The sequence below is a fragment of the Dermacentor variabilis genome, chromosome 1, assembly GCF_050947875.1.
Source record: "Dermacentor variabilis isolate Ectoservices chromosome 1, ASM5094787v1, whole genome shotgun sequence".
NCBI classification, from domain to species: Eukaryota; Metazoa; Arthropoda; class Arachnida; order Ixodida; family Ixodidae; genus Dermacentor; species Dermacentor variabilis.
Genome location: NC_134568.1, coordinates 154,232,558 through 154,253,053, shown reverse-complemented (window position 1 = coordinate 154,253,053; position 20,496 = coordinate 154,232,558). Strand labels below are relative to the sequence as shown.

Below are 20,496 nucleotides of genomic sequence, written 5' to 3'. Positions count from 1 at the left end.
TTCGAATATCTGCGTCGTCTGCGTTTGAGTGAGTTTCCTTTGTGGGAGTATCATACTTTGTGCCTGTGTTTGTCACGGTTGATAAGTGGAGACTCCCAGGGCAAAAAAGACCTCTAACAAACGTGAAAACCATTACCATGGTCGCTTGACCTTTTTTTTTATCCAGCGGTCGTGTCACTACACTCGCCTTGAAAAAGCAAATGTGTGCACGTAATGTAGTGAGATGCCAAACGCGGAACCCACCAGCTTGCCTGCATCTGTTTTGGAGGAGATCAAACGTGTGTATAGGCAGCTATCACAAGCTGAGCTCCAGGAGAAGTGCCTTCGTGGGCAAACTCAAAATGCAAATGAATCGTTCAACCATGTTTGGGAACGCGCACAAAAGAACATGTTTGTTGTGCTTTAGATACTAAGGATAGCAGCTCTGGATGCTGTCATTTCATTCAATGATGACAGCATCGCACGAGCCAACTTTTTGAAGTAGTGTGGATTGAACCTTGGGCGCAACACCATCAAGTGGCTAGGTAACTAGACCACAAGTAAATGTACTTTGTGTACCGAGCAGCACGACAGCTCAAAAAAGAGGCAAGGCAAGCAAAATGAGAAGCCAAAAAGCGCAAAAATGACTTCGACAGTGACTACGAAGCCGAGGCGTATTAAACCAAAGAGTGATGCTTTTAGTGCAAAAAAAAAATTGCTTTTCACCTCTTCTTTTACTTTAGGCTTAAGTACTTCGAAACATGTTTTTTTAATAGAAAGGTACCATTATTTCCTATATATTTGAAGATAGACTGTCAATTGTTTTTTTCAACCATTTAAACAAGCAATGGCAGCTACTGAACTAGAATTAAACAATTACATGCAGAAGTTTCTTCATTACAAATTTTTAAATTCACGAAGAAAGCAAGAATTTATATACTAGACCCAACATTTTGATTAAAAATCTAATCTTCAAGATGTTTTGATAAGTCTAGTTCAGTTAAATGTGCACAAAATTTGGAACAAACTGATGTATGTTTTACCAGGATACCGCTATCAGTTAGGAAGAATTATGTTCCTCACCAAGGCCAAAAATGAATGGGAAGTATAGGGCTTACCCTGTGCCCTTAAACTAATATTGCAATCGAGGATTATATCTGAAAATAAATTGCTTATTTATTTTTTACTCATACGTTAAAATAACAAAATTGGTGCACTGTTCTAAGAATGCAGTGCATGATGCGTGCTGCGAACAGACAAATCTGGGCAATAAATTTGAGATTTTAATTTAATGCATATATGGCCAGGAAGATTATGCAAGAAATACATTTGTGTAATATTAGATTGTCAAGTGCCTATGGCATTTGCCCTAAATGTGGAGTTTAATTTGTAAATGATTCCCAATTAAACTTAGTTATGTTTCGACCATATATAATATGGAAAAGAAATGAGCATGACCAAGAGGAATACATGTTGAAGGACAATATTCCTATGGATGTTTGCAAAATTAAACTCTGTGATCACCTAAACAGCGTATTTGCACCCTTGAGCAGATAAGAAATTGAAATCAATCACATCCATCGAAGTTCGCCTTGCTAATATAATGAAGTATTTTCAGGTTCCTTTCTTGCAATTTATGATACACAGTAAAACCTCGTTAAATTGTACACACTTAAACAGTAGTTTCGTTTTAAAAGTAGCAAAGTCAAATCGCCAACTCAGCGGCTACTGAAAATAATCTGTTTTACATCTGCATAAACCATACCAGCTTATTGCATACATATCAGTTAACACGTAGCGTTTGCCACTTTTTGTCACGCAAACACTGAGGTGCATCGTCTCCATCAGGGAGCCCAGCAGAACAACAAGCCTCAGAGATCAGAACGGCCTCCAAGTGCCCTGTGCATCTGTGCATGAAGCCACATCAACATCATTTCGGTGCCGTGCTAGAGAGCGTTGGGGTGTCGTAGAAAGAAGGACTTTCGTCATGCCTAAACACAGATAAAAAAGACGCCGAGTGCTCAGCACAGAAGAAAAAATACACATCATTCGTGCTATAGAACGTGACATGAAGGTGGCACTGGCAAGCGACAAGGATCTACTGTTGGCTATAGGCTGTTTCACATGGCGCAATTTTCAGTCAGTGACACAGCGAATTCCGTCACTCAGCGACCGCCGAGACATTGTGGGCTCTCCACGACTGGATTCCAACAAGTTGGTCGCGCCGTCGCTCAGTCGCAGCGATCGGTGCGATGTGGGAGGGGCAATGTGTGACGAAACAAAGAGCCGCCAAAATAGGCGCTTTCCTGTTTTACCACGCGTTGGTACCTCTGTGGAGCAATGTCGCGCGCCAGTTTTAGCTATGTTAAGGGCTTACCCACCAGCTCTTGCAGCTTAGGAGCTTCATAAACATTTTCCTTTTCTTCCGTTTACACAATTAGTTTGAAAGGAGAAGCTGCACGCTATCTAGGTCGGGAGAAGGACGCCACTTCAACATAAGGCACGTACCCACTTGATCGCCACCGTCGTATTGCGCCAGCTGCTTATACATGCACACTCAACGGTAGCTTGTTCTACAAAAGCAAATACTCATCCAGGAAAAAAAGTTGTGGCTTCCACCGTAACAACGAAACTAGAGCGTACTAAACGGAACCACCCCATTGACGCCGCACAAGCCACACCCTCATACTTGCGGTGTTGTGCAGCGCCTCACTCACTGTATCTGCAAGTTGTCGTAAAGTCTCAATGCTTTTAAACGTTAAAAATGGTGTGCCTATTCTATTATCGAAAAAAAATAGGAAAATCCTAATATTTGCCTAGTTTTCATGTTTTTATTTAACGATGCAGGCACGGATCCTTTGTGGGCAGGAGGCAACCTTGCGGATCGCTGCGGTGGATATCACGCTGCCGCAAACGCATGTTAAAGCTGTCAGCGAAAATTGCTCTGCGACATGCGTGGCAGAACGATTTTTTTCGCCCCAGTCGTGCCATGTGAAACAGCCTTATGGTGTGTGGCATTTGAAATGCGAACAAGTTGCTCAGCAGCGCTGCTGCGACCTCGAAGAGATGTCGGCTGCAAGGTTTGACTTTTCGCCATTGTTGCCTCTGTTGTAGGCGAAGTGTCAACTAGCGACAGTGATGAGGACAACAAGGAAACTGACAGCACGGACGATTCAGGCTTGATAGTCGCAGAAGCTGCGCGTTACGTCAGCCTCATGAATGCAATTGCTGCGACGAGAACAGTATCCCACAATGAAAAGGGCACCCCACGACTTCTGCAGCGCTACCGCCCGCGTGCACAGAGAACATGCAATGCCAACGAGGAATCTGCCATGTGAGTGTTTGCCAAGAAGTGGGGTGGGGGGCTGAAAAGCTGGCTCGCAGCTTCAGTAATACCGGTGAACACTTTTGATCACGATCAAGCCCGATCCGGATCGGAATTCTCAACTGCGATTGGCTGCCTCGCGTACCTTGCGCAAATGAGCCAATCACGACTGAGTTGATGACAGGCCACTGTCGTCGCTGCTAGGACGCCGCGGCATCAAACCAAAATAACACTTTTGTCAAGCGAAGTGAATAAATACTGCATGTTTTCCCTCCCCCTTTCATTGCACTTTCTCAGAGTTCCGTTTTTGACAGGTAAGTGGGCGATGTCATGCTATTTCGGTTAGGTAATACTACCGTTTAGTACATACTTTTTCTGAGCTCCAGCCAACTGCGGTTTAACGAGGTTTCCCTGTATTTATTTATTTATTTCAAAGTACCTTACAGGCCCCAAGGGGAGCATTGAGTAAGGGGTGCGTCGTTGAACAAATCACAACAGAAAACCGATACATGAGAGCTAAAAATGTTTACAATGATAACGTGCTTGCAAAACAATGTTACAAATAAAAACGCTAAAGCAATAAAAAGAGTTGTCAGGAAAGGAATGAAAAGTACAGTTCACGGTACACTCGCACAAAATAATGCGCACAGCGCGAGCACATAAAACAAACAAAATTGAAACAACAAATTGAAAAAAAGAGAGAGAGACATGGCACATATGTGACTCGTATTATATATCATGACATATCTACAGATGAATATATTTGCTATGATGAAAACTGCGGGTTCAGTAGTTGTCTGAATTTATAATTGCTTATTTGCGCAACAGTGCTGTTAGGAAGCGAATTCCATAACCGAATTGCTAGTGGTAGAGCCGAGACGTTAAATGCGTTAGTGTTCTCATAAATGCGAGTAAGGTTTAAATCATAATAAAGTCTCCATGATGTATAACAGTTGATGTGACTCTGACTTGAATTTCCTTATTTTACATATAGCCAATTGACAAAGCACTAACTATATTTTAGTCATAATATGGAACACAGGCCACAGAATGCAGCTCATCAACACATTGGGATAGTAAGGGGCAATTTGTGGATCAATTTCTCGCCATGGTTATTATAGCAGCCCCTTTTTTGTAAATATGTTTCTTGTTTCAGAGCGTGTGCTAAAAGCGTACTGATAGTCCGCGCTTTCTGTGCAGCCACCAAAGTGAGCATGAAAAACTTTCACTGTTTGCAGGTTTAAAGGGACACTAAAGGTTACCAGAAACTCAAGTTAAAGTGGTAGAGCAATGTTCTCGAATGTCTAAGGCGTCAATATAGTCGCGAACAGAGCTTTAGTAACCGAGAAATTGAGGTAAATGCATGACACGATTTGAGACCCCCCAGCGACATTCCGGTACTAGCCCGATGACGAAAGGACTCCTCATAATTTGTGTTACTAATACTCAACTACTCGTATTAAAAATATCATTTCATTCGATTGTAAGACGGAAAAAAATGCTACTTGTCTACGTCTATTCGATTCTAAGAAAAAACATTTTGACGTTACCCTTCAGTAATATGGGTGTTCGAAAGGTTTCGTTTTCGCTCGACTCTGCTCGCTCGACTCTGCGCCGCGCACGCTTTGGAGTTTCAATAGTTTCGTTATCGCGTCGTGCTGTGAGGGTTCTGCTGGCTCGCGAAACTCATTTGGAACAAGCAGCGAGAATGCCACGTCCATGTGATGTCGTGGGAAGCCCTCGTTGCTTTCCCGCTCCGGAGAGCCGGTGTCGAGGCCACCGTCGTAGTACGCAACGACGCCGGCAGTGCGAGCCCTCAGCAGCAGGTCGCGCCCGTCGGTGCTCAAATCGCTGAAGTTGAGCCCACCATCGCGAGCCAATCTGTCGGTGTCAGGGTCCATTGCGACGAGCGTCGAAGTTAGCGTCATAGAATGAAGTACCAGCTTATGGGCGCCTTGCGCTGGAGTTTGAGGTATAGTAGCGGCACCTGGTGGCGGTGCGGGAAACGACATCTGGGTCGTGCCAGCTTGGGTCGTATTGAGCCCTGGCTGTGGCGAAGCACGTTTCTAGGCCGAGTTTTGCGTCGATTCGCACATTTTTATGCCCTGTTGCGAGTGCGAAAAGGCTCGTCGCTTCTCATAGATTACGCCGACCACGCTGCGAGCTCGCCGCAGCCTATAGTTTAACGAAAACGGACTCTCCGTGTGCCTAGGGACGTAATGTAGGACGTAATTCGTTTCTCCTTCCGCTAGCCACCATACTCCCGCTTTCGCTCTGCTGTCGGCTCTGTCTTGGCTCTGTTTCTGGCCGCGCGTTCGCGTTTTGCGCAGAAAAGCCGTAGCGCCGTCTGCGGACGCCGTTCTACTCACCGATGGCGCAACGTCACTATGAGACCATGATGTCAGTACTCCTCGATCGGAGGGCGGGCGATTTGAACTGCGCTAGAGGTACGCGGACGCTTCAGAACGCATTTTCTCTTAAAATAAGTCTCTCCTTGGCACGAAACAAGCGTTTCGAGGTTTCTGTGATGGTATTTCAACAGTCCACGTTGACTTAATAGTAACCTTTAGTGTCCCTTTAAGTCTTTTGAAGCCATGCTCCCAAAATACACACAATTTACAAACAATTTTCGTGTGTACACGAAAAATCGTGTACACACACGATGCAGGCCTCGTTCAATAATCAGATTAAGCGACTGAAAGCAGCACAGTTCCCTGACTCGTTGGTGACCTCAGTCACCGAAAGTCTTTTACGGAAGGTTAAAGGTACCAGCGCAACAAGGGAGGAAGAAAGAGCCAGAACCGTAAGACCTGCAGTGATTCCTTATGTTCATAAGGTTTCCCATAACCTCAAGAAGGTGGCAGGCCGGTATGGTGTACCCATTGCCTTTTCTGCCCCGTCAAACTGGGTTGACTCTGTTCGAAAACCACACGCGAGGAGACCGGTTCGCAAGGCTGTGGCAAGAAGCATAGCACGTCCTACGGGAGATGCGCTACAGGTGTGGTGTATGAAATTCCCCTTGAGTGCGGCAAGTCCTATATAGGACAGACTGGACGCTGCATAAATGAACGAGCCAGGGAACACGAACTAAATCTAATGAAAGATGGCGTAGCACATTTGCCTGCGCACTGCAAGGCCTGCATGTGCAAACCACGGTTTTCTGAGATTAGGATTCTTGGCAGAAGTAGATTTCAAAGAGCATGTGAGCTGATGGAAGCTTACTATATAAAAAAGAAAGGTACACACAAAGAATGCGCTCGTCCAGCCACACGAAAGGCTGCAAGCATCATGTCAAGGTCGGAAATGCCCTTCTACAAGTTAGTCGCATCCATGAGGAACAAAAAGAAAAACGGAGAGTGACAAGTAACTTTTGAACGACTAGCTACCGTTCTTATCTTTATCACAGATGACAACTCACAACAACCTACTAGGCATTGTCATGAAGCTGTGAGGCACGGGTCTTTCTTCATAAACGGTATTTATTTTTGCTCCATGATGTAACTTATAAAGGTCAGGCGGTGGTAACCTGGAGAAATGATTTATGTCCAAGAAAGATTGACTTATACAGTCAATTTCTTTTGGAAGTGATGACAACCTTGTAATTTAATATACAACAAAACATCATTCCCAGTGTTTTTTCGTAAAAGCTTAACAGAATTAACATTAATATTATTAAACTTAGAATATTTTTATCGGAGGCACTCACAGAACACTTTAATGCAGTTTATGCTCATTACAATGTACATGCTTACAACGGACTTTCGAATATAACTGACCATATTTCAACCTTAGTTTGCTCTACATATTTTATGAATACAAAGAAGTTCGCTTTTAACGGACTGCCCTACAATGAACTATCGGCTGCAGCGGATGAACTTAGCAGCAATGTTTGTCAAAATTGGGCGTATACAACAGACTTTTGGCGTGTTGACACGAGCAGGCAGCTGACCTGCGAGGGTCAGCCGATGATCACGGCTTAAGGGGCGACACAGGATGCATTATTTTCGAAATTTTCACACATCTTGGACCAATATTTTGGTCGTAATGGCGTTTTGTATTGCGTTGGTGAGCTGTATTTTTAATGACGAACACGCAATAAAAGTTTTTTTCCTGACGCGTAGTTGCCGGTCCAAGTTTCCAATTGCAGCCATCCTGGTCTTGTTTGAAAGAGCAACTTTTCTCATTTAGTTTTCGTGCCACTGCTACTCTGTGCGCTGAATGGCTATGACGAGAAAGCCCGCTAAAAAGTAGTCCCCATGCGCAATTCCATTCGTCAACTGAGGCACGTGACCGTAATAACGCCATCCTATTGGCGGATTTTCGTCGTCGTCTGTTTGGGCGTGCGAAACTTGGCATGAAACTATGTCAAATTCAGTTTTCTACAAGCCATAAATTCGGCGAACAGATAAAGAAAGGAGGAGTTTTAAACTTTCAAAAGTGCGCAGTAGCTTTGGAGGATCCCGTCAATAGTTTGCTACCCGTGCCGAACCCCGGCGGGGTCTCCCCCCTTGACTGCGGAATAGGCTTAGCAGATGAAGGCACTTTTGGCAGGGGCCGGGGTTCATGCGGCATTCCAGCACTACTAATGCAACCCGATCATGCAAAACGCAACGCCGGCTACCGTATTTTCTTGCTCACGCCGATGTGGCCGCGGCTGGCTCGGATGCATGGTGGGGGCACGTCCTTATTGTAAGCCACGATTCTATAATTGCTCTGCCATCTTGTGTAAAACGCAAGTTGCAGTGCGGCAGCGGGCAAAGCTGAACGTGACTGCGGTCTCCCCACAGAGGTAGTCATCTCGTGTGCAATGTCCGGCGATGTCGCATCGTCATAGAGTTCGCCGTGCGTGAGCGGCGGCCATACGTGCACCCCGTTCCTCGCGAACTCTCGCTGTGCACGAAATGCAGCGCACCATTAATTGGCGAACGACATTAAATGGATTCGTTTTTTTTTTTTTTGCAATTAAAGATATTCATCTCGTGCGCGATCTGCGGTGGTGCTGCGTCAACCAAAGGTGCAACCCATTCCTCGTGAACAATCTCGCTGAGCGTGTAATGAGGAGCAATGGTAATTGGCAAACAACTTTTTTTTCCTCCCTATAACAAACAAAGCAAAGGACCAGGCAGGATTCCGTAAAGGCTACTCAACAATAGACCATATTCACACTATCAATCAGGTGATAGAGAAATGTGCGGAATATAACCAACCCTTATATATAGCTTTCATTGATTACGAGAAAGCGTTTGATTCTGTCGAAACCTCAGCAGTCATGGAGGCATTAAGGAACCATGGTGTAGACGAGCCATATGTAAAATTACTGAAAGATATCTATAGCGGCTCCACAGCCACCGTAGTCCTCCATAAAGAAAGCAACAAAATCCCAATAAAGAAAGGCGTCAGGCAGGGAGATACAATCTCTCCAATGCTATTCACAGCGTGTTTAAAAGCAGGTATTCGGAGACCTAGATTGGGAAGAATTGGGGATAAAAGTTAATGGAGAATACCTTAGTAACTTGTGATTCGCCGATGATATTGCCTTGCTTAGTAACTCAGGGGACCAATTGCAATGCATGCTCACAGACCTGGAGAGGCAAAGCAGAAGAGTGGGTCTAAAAATTAATCTGCAGAAAACTAAAGTAATGTTTAACAGTCTCGGAAGAGAACAGCAATTTACAATAGGTAGCGAGGCACTGAAAGTGGAAAGGGAATACATCTACTTAGGACAGGTAGTGACGGCGAATCCGGATCATGAGACGGAAATGATCAGAAGAGTAAGAATGCGCTGGGGTGCGTTTGGCAGGAATTCTCAGATCATGAACAGCAGGTTGCCATTATACCTCAAGAGAAAAATATATAACAGCTGTGTCTTACCAGTACTCACGTATGAGGCAGAAACCTGGAGGCTTACGAAAAGGGTTCTACTAAAATTGAGGACGACGCAACGAGCTATGGAAAGAAGAATGATAGGTGTAACGTTCAGGGATAAGAAAAGAGCAGATTGGGTGAGGGAACAAACGCGAGTTAATGACATCTTAATTGAAATCAAGAAAAAGAAATGGGCATGGGCAGGACGTCATGAGGAGGGAAGATAACCGATGGTCATTAAGGGTTATGGACTGGATTCCAAGGGAAGGGAAGCGTAGCAGGGGGCGGCAGAAAGTTAGGTGGGCGGATGAGATTAAAAAGTTTGCAGGGACGACATGGCCACAATTTGTACATGACCGGGGTTGTTGGAGAAGTATGGGAGAGGATTTTGCCCTGCAGTGGGTGTAACCAGGCTGATGATGATGAACAAACGTTTCACACTAGGGCACACATGCTGAGGCATGTGCTAGGGGCACACTAGCTTGTTAACTGGTAGTCTGTAAATACTTCATTATATTCCTCAATAAATCAAGCTGCTTTTTTTTAACACGAACGTTTCGCTCGCCTGTTTGTGGGAACATTATTGCACCAATAATTCTTTTATTTATATATATGAAGCTAAATGTATTAAGCTTGAAGTGCTGCAACTGGATTAGTATGAGGCTTACGAGTCTATTCTAAATAAAATTACGTAACTAGCAATGCCCCGGCATTACACTAAGCATTTTTTTCTTCTGATTATTCATAAAACATGATTTTTGGTCACTTTGCTTGTTTGCTGTTTCAATATGTTTGGATCTACGACAGCGAGAGTTATTTCTTTTGCACCACAAAGCTAAATATATTGAGAATGCAACACTGAAAGCAAATGTTTTTTTAACTTTCGGATCCATTTTTTTTTATTTACATTTACATTTGCTCTTATTATTGATACTGTGAACATAGAATTTCAATGGGCTGAAAAATTACAAATAATTGTTCAATTTCAAATCTGTTTCCAACGTTCGTATCCTTATGCACTCTAGTATCCAACTATATGTTTTTTGCAACTTTCCCTTTAGCAGGTAAATTTTAATTGTTTCAACAAACAATAGAAGGTAATTATTATTTATCTCAGTAACTACTATATATATGCAAAATATAATTAGATATTTAAAATAAACACGAAATACTGAATGAGCATATGCAGTTTTATCAGATTTGATCAAGAAATAACGAAGTTATCTCAACAACCCATGTCCAACCTCAATATTGTGCGCGCGAGGCACAGGGTGGTGGGGTGTCCTCCTCCAGTGGCTGCTGTTAACGGCACGGCCCCACAGGTGTCGTATCTTGAAATTGACCTGCGATGTGGACAAAGCGCGCCTCCTGCCGGTAGCTTCGTATGTGCTGTGCTTCCGACGTTCAGGACGCGTTGAAGTGAAAGACAGCGTGAAGGTCAATTTGCTCGCTGTTGCTGCCGCACTTGCTCACTCCAACATTTCGACAGCGACTTTCTGCGGTCACCAAGCGACACGTGTTTATGTTTACCTGTGCGCACGTGACACGGTGCTTGTTAATTTAGTTAGTAAGGTAATGCTTGCAACTGTATACGGGCGATAAAACTATTATCTTTACTTCGCATAGCTGACTACTAATTTGCTCAGTAGACCATAAATAATTATGATCACTTAGCACAAACAAAAAAGAACGGAAGGGAGCAAGGGGAGCACTGTCCCTTCCATCCTTCCTTGTTTGTGATAAGCCATCGTAAATATTTATAGCCTACTAAGCAATATGAACCGACTAACCCAGCAACATATGCTTCTATACTACTAACCTGCTATCGCAATCAATGCTTTGCATTTCGGGCGAAATCTTGGTTTGTTTTTTACTTTGCACATTTGTCACTCACTTTTTGCAATAACATATTGCACATCGCAATCAAAGTTTCGGAACAGAGGCATTTCACATATTACAGACTTCAGATAAAATGGACATCTTTTGTTGGATTATCAGGGTCCGCTGTAACGAAAGTAAACTGTATATACAATAAGGAGCTCTGTGAATTCGGTCGTGACTTCACATAGGAACCTTAGTGTACTTCACATCATAATCCCAGTCAGCATACTCGCATATACACCATTACTAATCACATTAACCATGGCCTTGGCTACGTACCAAGGAACGACTGCCTACCTTGGTAGGCAGCTGTTGGTAGGCGCAACACGTTGGTAAGACAAAATTAGTAGGCATAAGACAGGCCAAAGTTGGAATAGAAATGCACAGTATGGGAATTAGTATGCAATCTTCAATGTTAAGTTTTATGGAATTATCAAAAATTGCCTGTTGCATATAACATTATTCTTGTCCTTGAGCTGGAATATTCAGAAAGTGGAAATTACCTGCATGTGATATCGAAAGACAAATAACTAATTAACAACTAATTACCTTCTTAATTACTTCTATACGGCACATATGACAATTTACTAAATGTGTCCGGCGAGTATGCAAGGCGTATTCATTTGGAATAAATTTCCAGAATGACACAAGCTTGGAGAAATGAATGTCAAACTTGCTGTAAAAATGCACTGTTGTTCCACCTACTCTTTTACTGAAACACTCTTTAATGCACTGAAGAACAAAAGTAAGAATGCTCATGTACTTTGTCCCATATTTTGGCAAATGATATCTTGAAACTGGTGTAATCCTGAAAACTCATTTCAAGTGAATACGTCTTGCAAACTCAGCAGCTAAAATTTTTAAATTGCCATATGTGCTGTAATTTAGCTTGTTCAATGGTAATCTGAAGATGCGGACATTATTTGCATGGCAAATCGAAACTTCCAGGTAGCTATAATTGAAAAGGTTCACTAATTAATATTTTAATCCATTCAATTATTTTTGAATGTTAAAATTATGTAATTAAAAAAATCTGGGGTTTACGTGCCAAAACCATGACTTGATTATAAGGCATGCTACAGTGAGGGACTCTGGAAAAATTTTGCCCAGCTGGGAATTTTTATGTGCACCCAATGCACTCTACGTGGGCGTTTATGCAAATCACCCCCATTGAAATGCAGCTGGCGAGGCTGGGGTTCAATCCCACACCATCGGGCTTAGTAGCACAACGCCATGACCACTACGCCACCATGGTGGTCAAATTACGTATTTGAACAGGTGCGAATTCCTGCCTGCCGAGCGTAAATGCTAACACTGCCATTATTTCTGCATTTCCATCTCCAAAACACAGTAGGAAATATATTGGCATTCCTGTTTAGTTTTGCAAGAGCCTGTCTTATGACTGCAACGCTAATGCATATATTAGTACACCATTTTGGAGAAAGATACAGCGAAAATGATGCCAGTCTAAAGATTTTTTCCAAGAAGAAATGACTTCACTAACGTTTTGGTTTCAATTTCACAATTTCAACAAATACATATAAATAGACAAGTTTATTAACCCTTTGAAAGTCATTTTTTTTTTACTGCAGATTTGAATTCGTCAGATATTTCCTTAAAAAAAAAACAAGCAAATAATAATTTTGGTGACAATAATGCGACAAATCTTTTTTTTTTTTTACGTATGCAGGTTTATACATGGTTTTAATGCCACACATGAAAATTGGGGGTGTGCAAATACTCGAATATCCCCAAATCGAACAATGAACTTTTCGAAAAATTCTACTCACGATTCGATTATGCACTATGTTTTGAATACAGTCAAACCTCGATATATCAAACATAGATATATGGAATTATTGCATATATCGTACACTTTCTATATTACCTGAAAATCGCATGCATTTTAAATTTTTTTATGGGGTCAGATGTAAAATGGATATATTGAATTCTGCCACCCCAGACCACATGCACTCTGTTGACAGGCGATGAGCTTTCCCGCAACAATCTCCAAGATAGCAGTGGCGCGATGGGCGTTCCCGACTGCTGCGCACCATAGCTGCTCACACTGAACACGCCAGGGGTGCCATTTGAACGTAGCTGCGTACTGCCCTGTGCGTACGCACAGGGCAGTTTGGCTAGTTCGACGTCAACAACACATTAATTACATTCCCCACAATGACCTCTCCTCAGTGCCGTGCTCTGCGCCTGCCACGCTTCGCGAGGGTTGGCGGTCTGGATCGACAATGACAGGGGGGCGGCGCTCATTCACTCATAGATGCCTTGGCCGATGCCACTTAAGACTGTTATTGACAGTGCTTCAAAATCCTTCAATTGAAAGACGTGGAGATCGCAGCAGAAGTAGTGGCCAAACGAAGATGCTGCCGAGGTTGATCCCGCAAGTGCTGATGTTGCCCCGCTCCTGACTTCAACTGAGGCTGTAGCTGCTTTAGCTGTAGGGCTTCAGGAAGGGATACCCTACAATGGATCCCATCCATGTCATTAACACTTCGAGGGTCGAATAATTTTGAAAAGACTTTCCCAGGTGGTCAAATTACTTTATTGCGGATCTTGAATGTACAAAATGTATAAAGTCGGGAATAAATAGTAAAAAAAAATTAGGAACAGTATTTTGGTGTTGGCATCACTCAGAACTGCAAAATGTGCAATAGTATTTCAGAGTGTGGTACTCCTTAAAACACGGGTCTATGCACAGCACCTTATCGCAGTCTGCACACCTAAAACGCGTGTCTGTTCTCCTCTTGGAGCGACGAGTTGTGTTGGCATACACATGACGCCTTCTTTGTGTGCGGCTGCCTTGGGCAGAGGTCTGAGGCACCCTCTCGCGTAAACGCGTTGCCGCAGAGAGCGAGAATACCTCGTGAATGGCAGTGATAAACAAGCTAAGAGCAGCACTAATGAAGATAGAAATCAACTTCTGCCGCCCCTGCAAAAGAGTGCCGACAAAGAGAAAAATGTTTCGCGCACCTCCGTTGCGATCACGTGGACAAACCAAAACCGCGTTGCCGCTGAGAACGAGAATACCTCGCGAGCAGCGAGATAAACAAGCTAAGAGCAGTGGCAATCAAGTTAGAAATCAACTTCCGTAACCCCTGCAAGAGAGTGCCAACAAAGAGAAAGATCACATTTCGCACGCCTCTGTTGCGATCACGCGGTGAAACCGAAACTGCGAAAGGGGTGTTGCCGCAGTCTGCGCGACGTGCTGAAGCTAGAAATCAGTTCTGTTTATCTCTGCAAGAAGGTAGCACAAATTTAAATGCTTCTTGTAAGTCCTAAGAGGTGGCAGCACCTCCCAGTGAGCACGTATCGTCATTATAGTGCGAAATTTCAAACGGAGGGTCGAAACTGTACATGTACGGCAAAGACCTTACGGGACAGAAAACCGCCACCGTACATGTACGGCAAAAACCTTCAAAGGGTTAATTAGGTTATCGAGAAATCCCCAGAATACAATAGGCCTCTCTATATGGATTTTGTAGATTACGAAAAAGCATTTGATTCAGTAGAGATACTAGCAGTCATAGAGGCATTGCGTAATTCAAGCAGTACAGACCACTTACGTAAATACCCTATAAAATATCTACGGAGATTCCACAGCCACCTTAATTCTACACAAGAGAAGCAGGAAGGTACCTATAAAGAAAGGGGTCAGACAAGGAGACAACTTCTCCAATTCTATTCACTGCGTGCTTGGAAGAAGTATTCAAGCTATTAAACTGGGAAGGCTTAGGAGCAAGGATCGACGGCAAATAGCTCAGCAACCTTAGGTTTGCCAATGACATTGTTCTATTCAGCAACACTGCAGACGAGTTGCAACAAATCATTGAGGACCTTAAAAGGGAGAGTGTAAGAGTGGAGTTGAAGATTAATATGCAGAGGACAAAGATAATGATAAACAACCAGGCATGGGAACAAGAGTTCAGGATCGCAAGTCAGCCTTTAGAGTTTGTGAAGGAGTACGTTTACCTTGGTCAACTTATCACAGGGAACCCTGACCATGAGAAGGAAATTAACAGAAGAATAAAAATGGTTTGGATCGCATACGGCAGACATTGTGAGCTCCTGACTGGAAGCTTACCTGTTATCATTGAAAAGGAAGGTGTACAATCAGTGCATTTTACCGGTGCTGACATATGGGACAGAGACCTGGAGACTGTTAAAGAAGCATGAGAAGTTCAGCACCGCGCAAAGAGCAATGGAACGAAGAATGCTAGGCATAACTTTAAGAGACAGAAAGAGAGCGGTTGGGATCAGAGAGCAAAGTAGTATAGATGATATTCTAATAGACATTAAGAGAAAAAATGACACTGGGCAGGTCACGTAATGCACAGATTAGATAACCGCTGAACCATTAGGGTGACAGAACTGGTACCAAGAGAAGGGAAGCGCAGTAGAGGACGGCAGAAGACTAGGCGGTGCGATGAAATTAGGAAATTTGTGGGTGCTAGTTGGAATCGATTGGCGCAGGAAAGGGGTAATTGGAGATCGCAGGGAGAGGCCTTCGTCCTGCAGTGGACATAAAATAGGCTAATGACGATCACAATCATCATGTAGCTGCTTTGGCCCTTCTATGCTGCTACTGTGGTGCAATAGAGGGCACCGGCCTATCGCTTGTGAATCGTTTAGACTATGTTGAGGACTCCATGTTTAAGCACAGGGCTGCCAATAAAAAGCAGGCTACACTGCTGCAGTATTTTCAGCCAAATAAATAAATACTTTGTGTGAAGCTTCAAGTGACTATTTACGGTGGCATGATTGCGGCGTGCTTAGGGATCGCTGTACGGAGAACGCGATTGGTCTAGGCCGCGCCGTCTTACCGCGGCCGACGAAGTCGGCATCGCTTAGACTAATTGCGTCCTGTGCAACCGAATGCGCCCTTTGGACAACGATCCCCGATCTTGCCCTTGGTTCATTGATTGAGTTGCAGCAGTTTGACACGTTGTTTACATGATTTTATATATCGAATTCTGGCTATATCGAACTATTTCGCGATCACCGCGCTGTTTGATATATCGAGGTTCGACTGTATTCGGTACAGAGACCTGCACAGTGCCGCATACCGCATGCGCAATTGAGTGTCTCATGCTCTATGTCGTACAGGTTAGTGCCTCACTACATTGTTTTCGGCACAAAAGGACCAACAAGCATGCCGAGGATGGGCTGCTTTGGCTGACAAGGTAGCAGACTGTTTCTGCAAGCAATTCTCAACTACTGCATGTGCTCCCCAATGCCAGCATGCTGCGAAGATCGGACATAGTTGGCGATGTTGCCGTGACCCTCTAGATTTCAGAACTTTTGACAGGTAGGAAATCACATTGAACCGAACCATGAAAAGGCACCTGCTCTTTACTCTCGGTGTTCATTTCTGAACGCCGATATCGTTGGGTCCAGCCCGTTAGCCATCGTTGGGTCCAGCCCGCATGGACCCAACGATGGCTACATGGGGCACAGTCATATTGAGTCCTGTCATGCAAAGTCTGCACTTTTGTCCAACGCGCAGGTTGGCCTTAAGATAACCCCCTTGCCATAAAGATGAGAAAGCGCTTCTATATTCTGGAAGGAAACTGAAGATCAACACTTTCTAATAAAAGATTGCCATAAAACAGAAGTCCAATATTAAACTGAGAACCTCATTGGTATTCAGTAGAACATAACGTCAATAATTATTAAGCTTCAGAGGGAAAAAAGCAGTCGATTCTATTCAACAGACATTTTATTGATAAAAAAAATATTTTCCAGGCCTTCGTATAGTAGAACTGATCTGCAATCTGTGCTGGAATACTAATTTGGAGTTCCTTTTAATAACAGTAAATTGTACAGCACATCTTCATCACTGTCTACCCAAATTACTGATAGCCTGTTACATTGTTATGCAATGCTAATATGAAGCAGTCTTTTCTTGCACAATACTTGTAACCATTAAGTTTTGTGATAATTTTTTTTATATTCTATATTTGATCGAAAATTCAGCATTTATTTTTCTTGATTTGATTTGAAAACTGTTATTCGGTATTCACATACCTCAAATTAAAATCCAGTGTTATTGGATTCTCTCATTTTGTTAAAAACTAAATTATGAGGTTTTTTTGTGCCAAAACCATGATCTGATAACGAGGCAAGCCGTAGTGGGGAACTCCGGAAATTTGCACCACCTGGGGTTCTTTAACGTGCACCTAACTCTATTAAGTACATGGGTGCTTTCGCATTTCGCCCCCATGTAAATGCGGCCAGCGTGGCCGCAATTCAATCCCGCGACCTCGTGCTCAGCAGCCAAACACCACAGCCACTAAGCAACCACGACGGATTCCTCTCACTTTGTCCTATGGCTTTCCCTTGGTTTCTCTTCCCTAACATATTTCTTTGGAGTTGTTATGTCGCACTTTGATTACCTACATCAAAGGGTCCCAAACTTCCTTACCTTGGAGAACCCCACCTGCCTTCCCAGGATTTTGGCCACTTGCGGAATCCTAAAATGCCGTTCCCATAAGCCCTAGGTCGCCAGAACCCCTGATATACATCCATGTAAAAAAATATTTTCAACACCATTCCATCAGAAAGAGAGAAAGTAATAAAAAGCAACTATCCTCTTGTTTAAAGATAATATTTATAAAATGCTACTTTCCTTTTCTACACAGCATATTTATGACCTGCACGCTGCACAACATAATGGTGTCAAGCATACGCAGTTTAAAAAATTGACCAATACAATTGGCAAATGACACACATTGAAAGCCAACACAAAGTACTCGCACTAACAGCTCACTTTGATATGCAGAAGATTGCGACTATTCGCCTGGTCAGCATCTTTTACTATCTCTTTGTGGGCTTGCAACTGCTGCCGAAGTTCCTCAGAGGCAGCATCGCGCTCAGCTCTCAGTGCTGGCAAGTGGTCCTGCAACATAAAGTAAAAGTAGCACTGATTATGTCACACATTATGATCAATTTTACACACAGTAAAACAAATTTTGTGTGTGTGTGACTAAAGTGTACACCAGATGCTTACATGACTACGACTGCATTCCATCAAAGTAAATTAACTTTACCTGCGCTAAATAATATAATCTCACCGCAACCTAAATTACATTTTTGAAAGTACAGCTTTCTTTTCCACTATTGACTGCAGGAAGACAGTCTCAGTATTCTGCCCCATAATCCATTTGTCAAGAACATTCTTTGCCATAAAGAGAAAAATGTCACCTGCCCAACTGCAACAATAAGCTAGAAAGTTCCGAGTTCGAGTGAGCCTTAAACAAAAAATATATTTTTTTAGAATCTCAGTGAGTTTTATTTTGCCAACTTATGCTTTTCGATGCAACCATCACACCATAACTTTGCAAATCTTGTTACAACATTTTCAAATTTACTTGGGTGGTATATACATACAGGGTTTGTCCGTAAGGTAATCAAAATGGGTCTGGTAAAAAGAATTTACCGATCTGATCGGTACATATTATAATTCTTCAAAACAGTCTCCTTGAGCATTGATACATCACTGCCAATGTAGTTCCCATGCTGCAAAGGCTCTATCGAAGTCAGCAACCATAACCTCTTTAAGAGACTGTGACAGCCCATTGGATAATGAGAACATCATCGAAATGGTGAGCTCTAAGGCTTCTCTTGAGCTTTGGCAACAGAAAAAAGTCTGCAGGGCTCACATCGGGGCTGTACGGTATCTGCAACAAGCTTGCCACCCCTATCCAGGCCAGGTAGGCGGTCACAACAAAGGCAGTGTGGGCTGGATCGTTGTTGTGGTGGAGCTTCCAGCGATCGACAATCTCCAGTCGTTTCTGCTTGACAGCTCTGTGAAAGCACTCAAGGATTTCTTTCTAGAACATGGCGTTGACAGTTCGTCCCGAAGGCAGAAATTCTTTGTGGAGCCCCCAATGCTTGTCGAAAAGAAAAAAAAACAACAACATTGAACATTGTCTTTAACTTGAACTTCAACGTTCTTGCTTTTTTGGGGCGCAGAAAGCTCGTGGTGTGCCACTCCAAACTTTGGCGCTTGCTTTCAAGGTTGATTGAAACACCAATGAGTCGTCACCTGTTCTTACGCCGTTTAAAATGTCTTATTCACTTTCTAATTAAAACAGCATCTCACGAGAAACGTCAACTCGTCGTCGTTTTTATACATCAGTCGTCACTTTTGACGCTAATTTTGAACGAACCTTCCATATCTTAAAATTTTCAGAAATAATTTTGTGAACCGCCGTTTTGCACATGATGAGGTCTTCTGTGATTAATTTGATACTCAAAAGACGGTCTGACTCCAGGAGAGTTTTTACTTTGGCGACATCTTCATCCAAGCCCCTCGCTGAAGGGTGTCCATATTAATCCATGCCTTCAACAGTCTCCTGTCCGTTCTTGAACACACTGAGCCACCGTTAACCAGGGCCCTTGACAGGGCGTCGTCTTTGTAAGCCTCCTTAACGAAGGCAAGCGTTTTGAAAGTGGTTTTGCCCAGGTAAAAGCAAAATTTATTCGCATACCGCTGCTCCAGCCGTTGACATTTTTTTAACGTTTTCCGCCATGACAAAAACACGAAAACAGCTTTTGCATCACTTCAGATCTTAACTACATCAGAGCTCAGATTCCACTACCGCCTGGTGCGTTACTTCACTTAGAACCACCGCCACAACCCCCCCCCCCCCGGGGAGTATGCTACTGGCGTCTGCAGCACCACACAGCAGGCAGTCCCACTACTTTACGAACAAACCCTATATGATGCACAAGCACATCCCATGAAGGCAATGTTTCACTGCATTTCTTAGAACATTTTACACCAATAAACGAAAATGAAAGCTGCAGTCTCTATTTTAGAGACCTAGACAGAAATAATACAGTATACCAAGAAACAGAAAAACCTTCATGCAAACAATCACGAAAAGAAGTTAAAATATATTATGGACAAAATGAATAAAAAAATTATTTCAAAATTAGAACTAAAAATATACAACAGTGGAACTCTGACTACATGACGCTCTCAGGATCACACAAAAATGTTGTATAATCCGAAAAACAAGAATTCTCTCAAGAATATGTGGTGTCACATGAAGCAGTTGTGAGGAGCTTCAATTTGTCATAGGCCAATACACTGCAGGACTTGTAAACCAAAACCGGCAAAAAAATAAATAATACTAATATTAAATGCAAAACGGATACTGCATTGCAGGTGCCAATCAAGCTTTATAGGAGAGATGTAGCATAGCGTGTATTGCGATCTGCACCTTCCAGCATTCTGAAACAGTGTTTGCTGATTTACAGACTTTTTAAAAATCGGTCAATATCTTATAACCTCTTTTGAGCCACGCAGCAAGAGCCGTCTTTCAAGCTCAGCTATGTCTGCAAAAAAGTCACCTACGACGTTGTTACCTGCGCAGGCAAATCTCCAAATATTGTCTAGGATAGTCTGCACATTCGCTCACATA

The 20,496-nt window shown here is 43.1% G+C and overlaps 1 protein-coding gene across 1 annotated transcript in view; it reads right to left on the bottom strand.

Annotated features, from left to right (window-relative positions):
• LOC142588037 (serine/threonine-protein kinase 31-like) overlaps positions 1 to 19,397 on the bottom strand; it is a 139,003-nt gene extending 119,606 nt beyond the window's left edge. Inside the window, exons 1-3 of the mRNA XM_075699509.1 lie at positions 19,354 to 19,397; positions 18,727 to 18,871; positions 17,835 to 17,963 (exon numbers count right to left, since the gene is read on the bottom strand). Coding sequence (XP_075555624.1) covers positions 17,835 to 17,963; positions 18,727 to 18,871; positions 19,354 to 19,397 — 318 coding nt within the window. The remainder of the gene's footprint in view (positions 1 to 17,834; positions 17,964 to 18,726; positions 18,872 to 19,353) is intronic.
• Positions 19,398 to 20,496: the final 1,099 nt, after the last annotated feature.